Source organism: Benincasa hispida, chromosome 9 (assembly GCF_027475165.1).
Source record: "Benincasa hispida cultivar pf3 chromosome 9, pf3_genome.v1.1, whole genome shotgun sequence".
NCBI classification, from domain to species: domain Eukaryota; kingdom Viridiplantae; phylum Streptophyta; class Magnoliopsida; order Cucurbitales; family Cucurbitaceae; genus Benincasa; species Benincasa hispida.
Genome location: NC_143486.1, coordinates 82,920,926 through 82,931,006, shown reverse-complemented (window position 1 = coordinate 82,931,006; position 10,081 = coordinate 82,920,926). Strand labels below are relative to the sequence as shown.

The following is a 10,081-nucleotide window of genomic DNA, read 5'->3' as shown; positions in this document are numbered from 1 at the left end:
TGATGAACCTTGTGTCTACAAGAAGATAAACGCTTCAGTAGTCTTCTTAATGTTGTACATAGATGATATACTACCCATTGGGGATTATTTAGGTCTACTGACTGTAGTTAAGAACTGGCTAGCGGCTCAATTCCAAATGAAAGATTTGGGAGAGGCTCAGTTTGTTCATGGTATACAGATCTTTTGGGATCGTAAGAATAAAATGCTAGCACTGTCTCAGGCATCATACATTGACAAGATGTTGCTCAAGTACTCGATGCAGGACTCCAAGAGGGGCCTACTACCGTTCAAGCATGGAGTCACTTTGTATAAGGACATGTGTCCTAAGACGCCTCAGGAGGTTGAGGAGATGAGACGGGTCCTATATGCATCTATCGTTGGCATTTTGATGTACGTGATGCTCTGTACTCGTCCAGACATCTGCTACGCTATGGTCATAGTCAGTAGGCAATAGTCTAACCCAGGCCATGGTCACTGGACCGCATTGAAGAACATCCTCAAGTACCGTCAGAGAACGAGGGACTGTATGCTCGTGTATGGTTCTAGGGATTTGATCCTTACTAGATACACGGATTCTGATTTTCAGACTAATAAGGACTCTCGCAAGTCCACATCAGGGTCTGTCTTTACTCTTAACAGAGAAGCTGTAGTGTGGTGAAACACTAAGCATGGGTGCATCGCTGACTCCACTATGGAAGCGGAGTACGTAGCGACTTGCAAAGCTACTAAGGAGGTCGTCTGGCTCAGGAAGTTCTTGACAGAACTGGAAGTTGTTCCAGATATGTCTAGGCCCATTACCCTATATTATGATAATAGTGGGGCAGTGGCGAACTCCAAGGAGCTGAGGAGTCACGGACGCGACAACACTAGAGCGGAAGTATCATCTGATCCGCGAGATAGTGCATCGAGGGGATGTGATCGTCACGAAGATCGCTTCGAAGCACATTGTTGCTGACCTGTTTATGAAGGCCCTCACGGCTACAGTGTTTGAGGGTCACCTACGGAGCATGGGTCTACAGGATCGCCTGCGGCTGGACTAGGGCAAGTGGGAGATTTTCTTGTAATGGGCTTTTATGCCCTAGTTTATTGTTTTGTACTAGTTTTATGTACACCCCACTTCTCTTTAGAACAAGTGGGAGATTGTTGGGGTTGATGTCCTAAAGTCTCGTGTTCTGTAGTTTGTAAACAATTTGTACGAACACTTGTGTTGTATAATATATGATATTTACTTCACATCTTGATTTTGCTCAGTTTGTTTTATTTGTTTTACCATAAACCAATAAACATAAAATCCCTGGTTATCTGTATGTAACTTAAGCATGTATGTGGTGACATACAAGTGGATCATGTCTTGAGTGATAACCAAAATGGTCTGTAGTATATGGATATAGGAGGGAAACCTTATCCTAGTAACACTACGGATGCGGCCCGCTTTGTGGAATAGTCACAAGTGTTGTGACTTGTCACGGATGGTCTGATCTTGATCATTCGTTTTGGGGACATGCGAGCGGGGGCGTCCTATACAAAAAGTTTGTATAATACCTGACCATGAAGTGTTAACGTATCATTATATAACACCGTTCATGATAGAGACTTCACTTCACTAAAATGACCATAGGTAACATGGCCTCAATCCTGAGTGAGTTGGGAACTCCTGCCATTGAGAGCGGTCCTTTGATTTGTATGGGTGCGAATGGCCAGGTCACTGATTTAAACCTACCATTTGGGGATTCGTCTGATTTATAAGTTGAGAACTCAGCTACACAAGATGAAATTCACTCCTTCCCCGAGGCAGGGGTAAGTAGATAGATAACTCCCTTAAGGGCTGATTCCAGTGTTTGAACGATGTGGTGCCACACACCTTCTATTGGCCCGAGAGGTGTTCAAACATAGCTGGACTATGTTGTATTGTTCATTAGAGGAATCAGTGGTACTTAAAGAGTGAGATGTAACTACAAAGGCAAAACGGTAAATTAGTCCAGTTGTACTTACGAGCATCTATGAAGGGTCATCGTACTCATAATTAGTTATATCCGATGGACACAGAAATATATCTGTGGTAAGAAGAGTTCAGCTGGTGGTCTTTAGTGGAATGTCTGACAGTTAACAGATGGTGGATCTCTTGGCTAAAGAGTTTAGTCAGCTATACACGTACCGTTGGAGCTTTGAGTCACAAGTCCATTAGGTCCCCTGGGTAGCTTAGATAAAGTCGAGAATCAATGTTTGGGTCAGTTTGAAATGTTCAAATTGACAAGAGGAAGTTCGATTATATATGATATAATTGGACTGGTTAATTATATATGTTATAATTGACTAAATGTATGAGATACATTAATTTGGAGAAAACTAGATATAAATATGATTTATATCAAGTATAGGAGAAATTACTATAGTAGATATGATATCAAACTATAGGGTAAGAATATAATATGATTATATTAATTAATTATTAAATTGGTTAATTACATGATAATTGGCCTAAAACTTCTTTCGGTCGTTCATTAGTGGGAGAATCTAAATCATATTTATATTGATTCCTCCATTTAATGTATCTAATACATCAATTATATCACATATACTTGAATTTCCTTTTGTTAATTTGAACACTTCAAATTAACCCAAAATCTAATTCTCGACTTGAACCCATTGAGCTACCAAGGGGACCTTATGGACCTGTAGCTTAATGCTCCAATGGTACGTGAATAACCGACTATACTCTTTAGTCACGAGATCCACCATCCGTTAACTATCGGACACTCCACTAAAGATCGACAACTGTACTTTTCTCACTGTAGATATGTTATGTGTCCAAATAACTAATCAATAGTGCGATAACCCTTCACAAATCACTCGTAAGTACAACTGTTCCAATTTACCATTTTGCCCTTGTAGTTACATCTAACTCTTTAAGTAACACTGATTCCTCTAATGAATAATGAGTCATAGTCCCACTATGACTAAGTTCTCTCTTCCAAATAGAGGGTGTGGTCACCGTGTTCAAGACCCGGAAAAAGTCCTTAAAGGAGTGATTTATCTACTTACCTATGCTTCAGGGAACGAGTGAATTTTGTCTCATGTAGCTGAGTGCCCAGCTCCCCAATCAGACGAATCCCCAAAAACATAGGCTTGTTGAGTTGGCATTCTGGCCACTCTCACACATACTAATCAAATGACCGTTCTTATAGGTAGGAGTTCCCAAAACACTCATGATCATGTCACTTATGGTCATTTTAGTGAAATGTAAGTACCAATTATCAACGATGTTGTATAAAGAGACTAATCATCTCGTGGTCCGGTCTTATACAAACTCTTTATGTAAGACACCCCCACTTATATGTCTTCACGTGAATGGTTAGGATTAGACCATTTGTAGCACTTTATAACACTTGTAAATATCTACAAAGCAGGCCGTATCCGTAGTGTCACTAGGATAAGGTATCCCTCCTTTATCCTTATACTACAGACCATTTAGGTTATTACTTAAGGCATGATCCACTTATATGTCTCACATACATGCTTAAGTTACATGAAATAACCACGGATCTTATTTTGTTGGATATGAGTAAATACAAATAAAAGAACATTTATTTTATTAATAACAATGTGTACAAACTGTTTACAAACTACGAGATTTTGGGAGAATTAGGATACCAATCCCAACAACATGCCCTATATGGTTCTAAGGATTTGATCTTTACAGGATATACAAACTTTGATTTTTAGACTGGTAAGGATTATAGGAAATCCACATCAGGATCGGTGTTCACTCTTAACAGAGGGGTAATAGCCTGGATGAGCAACAAGAAAAAGTGCACTACTGACTCCACTATGGAGTCCGAGTATGCAATAGCTTGTAAAGTTGCTAAGGAAATTGTGTGGCTTAGGAAGTTTTTGACTGATTTGGAAGCAGTTTCAGACATGTCTAAACTAATCACTCTTTATTGTGATAATAATGGTGTTGTAGCTAATTCCCGAAAGCCTACGAGTCACAAATGCAGGAAGAGCACAGAGCGAAAGTATCATCTCAATCGAGAGATTGTTCATCGAGGGGACGTGATCGTCATGCAGATAGCTTCGATGCACATTGTTGCTGATCTATTTACAAAGGCCCTCACGGCTGAGGTGTTTGAGGGTCACATGCAGAGTATGAGTTTACAAAACATGCCAACATCTGGTCTAATGCAAGTGGGAGATTTTGTACTAGGTACGTTTTATCCCTTAGTTTTTCGTTTTGTGTATGTTTGTATTAGTACGACTTTTATGATGTACACTCCACCAGCTTTAGGATAAGTGAGAGATTGTTGGGGTTGATGCCTTAAATCTCGAGGGTTCTGTAGTCTATAATTGTAAAGTATAAACAATTTATTTATTTAATAAAATATGAGGTGTTTTATTTGACATTTAGTAGCATTAACTCATAAAACCAATAAACTAACATCCAAGGTTATCTTTTGTAGCTTAAACACGTATATAGAGTCGTATATGTGGAACATGTTTAAGTGATAACCTAAATGGTCTGTAGTAGATGAATAAGGCTGAGTACCTTATACCGTTGATACTACAAATACGACTCACTTTGTAGATGTTACAATTGTTTTAGAGTTATACAAATGATATGATCTTAATCATTCATGTAGAAACATGTGAGCGGGGGTGTTCTATACAAAATGATTTATATAAGATCGGACCACGAAATAAATAGTCTTATTATATCACGCTCTTAATAATAGAGACTTACATTTCATCAAGATAACCATAAGTGACATGACTTGAATCCTGAGTGAGTCGCGAACTTCTATCTGTGAAGGTGGTCCTTTGATTTGCATTAATGTGAGTGGCTAAATCGTCGACTTAATATGTCTACCATTTTGGGGATTCGTCTGATTGGGGAGCTGGGAACATAGCTACACAAGATGGAATTCACTCGTTCCCTAATGTCACAGTAAGTAGATAAATTTATCTCTTAAGTGCTGATTACGAGGCTTGAACAAGTGGCGCCATACCCTCTTTTGGCCTAAAAAGGGTTTGGTCATAGTTGGACTATGACTTATTGTTCACTAGAGGGATTGGTGGTACTTAAGGAGTTAGATGTAATTATAGGGGCAAAATGATAATTTCGGTCCAACTGTACTTACGAGCGATTTGTGAAGGGTCATCGCACTATTGACTGGTTATATTCAATGAACACAAAAATATATTTGCAGTGCGAAAAATGCAATTGTCGGTCTTTGATGGAATGATCGACAGTTAATGGATGTCGAGTAATTTAATTAAATAAGTTTAATTAATTATTCAAGTACCATTTGAGCTTCAATCTACAAATCCATAAGGTACCCTATGTAGCTCAACTGAGATTATTGAGAACTAATTTTGGATTAATTTGAATTGTTCAAATTAATTAAGGGATTGATTATATATGATATGATTAATTTAAATTCATTATATGCGATATAATTAATATAATCTATTCAATACTTTAGAATATGAGGTTGCTTTTGAGATGAATTAAATATTTGAATATGATTCAAATACTAATGATATGGATTGTATTCATATAATTAAATTTAATATAATTTTGATTTATATTAAATACCATGATTGATTGAGATAATTTAAACTATAGATTATATCGTATTGGATACAATATAAAAACTATAGGTTACATGTTATATTTGATCTAACATATAGTTTAATATATATTATATGATAAATTAGTTATCACACACACAAATATATATAATCTTTATTAAATTAGATTTTTTGAATTTAATTTATTTTCTCTCACGATCATTGATCGTGGAAAGGAAGTTATTACATATTAGCTTCTTCATCTTCTACATAGAAGATAATCATAGAGGGTTGGGTTGTGTGTGAGATTCTCCAAACGTAATTCTCCCAAGTAAATTCTCTCCCTCTCCCAAAATAAATAGATCCCACACACTTTTTTTATTCTCACCCTACCTCGAGGAGGATACAAAGGATTATCTCTTGGTGGTGGCCATCTTGGATTGCCGTTTTTGGTTCGAGGAGATTTGAAGAGTTCATGACTAGTGGTAGAAGGAATTCGTAAGACTTATTTGGCTTTAAGGGTAAGTAATCTAATTCCTTATCCTCACATGTTTAATCTAAATAACATGCTGTAAAATTATGTAAAATGTATAATTTGTGTTTCTCTGTATTTCAATTATTCATGAAATTGAATTTGGGACATGATCCACACTTCTATATCAGACCTCATAGTCTTTCACATATGAATCTTACAAATATGCATTTGAATATTAGTTTAGTAGAAACAAATCTTCTCTCTAACTTTCCGAGCACATTGTTATCAAATTTGGTTTATTTAACTATTTTTCAGTTGGTTTAATCTTTTGTTGCCATATTTGGTATTATATATTTTTTGTTTGTTTAAACATATTGTTATTAGATTCAAAATATATTTGAAGTTAAACGTATTTTCAATTTATCCTGGGTGGACTATGGAAATTAACTAATATACGTTTACACATACCCTGTAACTATATCACGAAGTTAGTGTAATTATAATATGAAGTTATGCAACTTTAACCATGATTTTTCGTGTTTTGTGATTTAAGTTGGAGATTCTCTGATCCCTAATTTTTTTCCAACAATATCTATTTGAATCTATATTTTATTATCAAATTTTGTTTTATCTATTTTTTTTATTATTTGTTTATACATTTAGTTATCATGTTCATATTTTTTGTTTATATCATTACTATTTAAATAGTTTGTACTTCTTAAAAAGTGTTCTAATTATATAACAATATATCATTGATATGTAAACATATTTATATGCCTATTTATTATATTTATAAGATTTGTTTTACATTGTTTCATTAAAAATAAATCCAACGTTCCAATGTATTTATAATTTTTTTTTTTGAAAAATAAAAATATCTAAGTAAATAAGAAAATTTAAGCAATCTCCTCCATATACATACATACATATATATATATATTCAAAACCCTAATTCTACTCTAACTTCCTCTCATTCCACCTTTTTCTTTCTCTCTTTCTTATTTTCCATTATGATTTTCGAGTTGTTTTTGAATCATTATCTATTTATACTCAATTTGCTAGTTTTTAGAGTAACTTGGTCATTTACTAATTAGTAATTTTCTATTATTTAAACTCGCTGTGCTATTTTTCTAATTTGAAACAATTTTGCCATTCATAAAAAATGAAACTTTGAAAATCATGAGCCCTTATGCATAATTGTGTGCTTAATCGAAGGCCCAATATCTGGAATTGGGGTTATTGTTTTCATAATAAGGCCCAAATAAGGAAAGGCGGGCTCCGAGATCCCCCGCGCACCGCCAGGAAGCCAACGAATATTAGAAGAGAAAACACAAAGAGGCGGAGAGATGGGGGGATGAAGTAATGACGTGGACCAATGAAATAGGAGTTCGCAGATTATTGAGGTGGCAATAAATTTAGAATCCCGCCTAAATCCCTGCTTTCATTTCGTGAGCAATTGAATTTCAATTTGCCCTCAGGGGGCTTTAATTAATTGGGTTGGATCCCTTTTAACTCTCTCAACTCCTCCTCTTCTCTTTTCTTTCTCACGCGCCCCTCCGCTTCTTCCTCCCTCTTCAAACCCTAAACCTAACCTAACCTAACCTCACCTCCCTCCGGAGCTTCTCCCGTGCTTCTCCCGTCGGTACGTTTCATCGTTTTCCTCCCATTTTCCAACTATTTTCTTCTATTTTCACGTCTTTTCTTCTTTTCCCCTTCAATTCTGTTCCTGATCCGATCCTTTTCTGCAGGATTCGAAATGAAAGGTGGTAAATCGAAGTCGGACTCGAAGAAAGCAGACGCCAAGTGGGTTTTTCTTTCTCGTCTCTTCCGCGTTTTGTCTGTCGTATATGTTATTTTCTAGTTTTGATCCACCCTAGATCTAACAAGCTTCATTGTTTTGGATTACCTGTCCAAAAGTTACGCCTTGACCCTTTTCCTTTCTGATTTGTCGTTTTTATAATTTGTAGGCTTGCAGTGAAAAAAGGTGCAGCTAACGCGGGCAAGAAAGGAAGTAAGAAGGCAGGGAAAGATCCCAACAAACCCAAGAGGCCTGCCAGTGCCTTCTTCGTTTTTATGTAATTATTTTTTATTTTTATAATTTACCGTTCTGAATTATTCTTATCGTCTGCAAATTATCTAAGTCGGATAGGATGGTTGTAGAGTTGCAAAAAATGTAAACAAGGGCAGAATAGCATCGAACTTTTTTTTTTCGTGGTTTTTCATTGGGGTATCGAATATGAGTAGCTAATGGTATTCAAATTCATTAAGAGTATCTTTTGGAAATATAAGTGAATGTTAAAACCGCTTGACTTTTCGTAAAATAGATTCCTTTGATTTGTTGTGTCTATTTGGCTTGTAGACCCTTTGTATTTTTTTTTTTTTTTTTTGAAGCCGGTCTCCGTGCAAGTCGAGTACCATCTAACCTCTTGTTGTCACGTTGTCACTTTTGTTTTATTATCAAAGGGAAGAGTTCAGGAAGAAGTTCAATGAGGAGAATCCAAATAACAAAGCAGTGTCTGCTGTAAGCTATTTAGCTCTGTACTAGTTGCCCTTTTAGTTGTTGTCTCCTTTCCAATTATTATGATACTTTTGTGGAAATGAGCGAAGATATTGACTTACAAATGATGCAATCAGGTTGGTAAAGCTGCTGGACAGAAATGGAAATCAATGACGGATGCTGTACGTGATAGCTATCATAGTATTTCTTATACTTCTCCTGGTATTATAAACTCTCTCTGAATTACTGTTTATAATATCAGGAAAAAGCACCTTACATTGCTAAGGCTGACAAGAGGAAGATTGAATATGAAAAAAATATGAAGGCCTATAACAAGAAACAGGTAAATTCTCTTGGAAAAGTTTCTGAAGTATTTTAGTTGCAGCTCTATTTTCTTATTTGAATGGAGTTATCATTCACTGTCCGAGATCAGGCCAGTGGAGCCAATGCTGAGGAAGAAGATGAATCTGAGAAGTCAATGTCTGAGGTGAATGATGATGAGGACGGAGATGAGGGGAGTGAAGAGGTTAGCTTCCTTAAGGAGTTTAGTCAATAAATTAGTCATTAAACGTGCCAGCGTTGGAACTGTTCACCCATTTCATTTTTTTCCTCCCGTTTTGCAGGAGGATGATGACGAGTGATGAAGATGTAGATGATAGTAACGTCATTTAGGCTGTCAGTGTAATTGATCTTTCCATAATAATGGTCTGATCATTTCCTGTTAATTGGTTTTTTATATCACGAAAATATTTTAGTATCTCCCTGTTATTTTGTTTGTGCATTCAGTAACTAAGGGTTGTAATGGGAGATCAACTGTCTTGTACCTTACAATGTTAGTTATTCCAATCCAACTGTTTTTTGTTTTGCTTTGTTTTGTTTTGTTTTCTTTGTTACTTTTGAACTTTTCAACTGAGATGACCAAGAACATTCCACTTCTCACACATTGTGTGACAATATCAAACCCACGCAGTAAATGTATTAAAGTTTCCAATCAAGCTCAGTTGGCCACCCTTAACAAAGAGCTCCCTTTTAATAACTCCAGTGCTTTTGTTTTTGTATGTATTTAGGTGTGTCCTCTTAATGGTTATTCGTAGGCCCTCTTTTTATGTGTTTTTTTTTTTACTTGGAGAATTGGAGCTTAAATTCGATCAGTGCTGTTTGTTTTCAGCTCTTATGTTTCTGAATTTATTTTCATTCTCTTATCAGTAAAGGTTAATGGTTGATTTCTAGTTGGAACAAGAATATCTTTATGCCCACGAATTTTAATGTATCATCTGTTTTCTTGTTCTGGTAATGTTCCAAGTACCAAATTGATAACAGTGGATCTTACGTGAACCGTTATCAAATGGCTTTGTCAATGTACTTCATGAAATGGATGGTCAGTGAAGCTAATTACAGGGAAATGCGAATAAGCAGTACATCAATCTGGGATTGCCAAAAGCAACAAAATTGGCAATCACCAGTGACAATAGAGGTTCCGTTGAATACCTTTCTATTGGTTGCCAGACATTTCTGTCTTTCTCGAAGTTGTGGCAATACAA

General features: G+C 36.1%; 1 protein-coding gene across 1 annotated transcript; it reads left to right on the top strand.

Moving 5' to 3' along the window:
• Positions 1-7,232: 7,232 nt before the first annotated feature.
• Positions 7,233-9,409, top strand: LOC120085038 (HMG1/2-like protein). Its single transcript, XM_039040867.2, has 8 exons — positions 7,233-7,685; positions 7,792-7,846; positions 8,011-8,118; positions 8,507-8,564; positions 8,678-8,722; positions 8,803-8,883; positions 8,974-9,066; positions 9,164-9,409. Exons 2-8 carry the CDS (start codon positions 7,800-7,802, stop codon positions 9,179-9,181), a joined length of 450 nt encoding a protein of 149 aa, XP_038896795.1. The 5' UTR covers positions 7,233-7,685; positions 7,792-7,799; the 3' UTR covers positions 9,182-9,409.
• Positions 9,410-10,081: the final 672 nt, after the last annotated feature.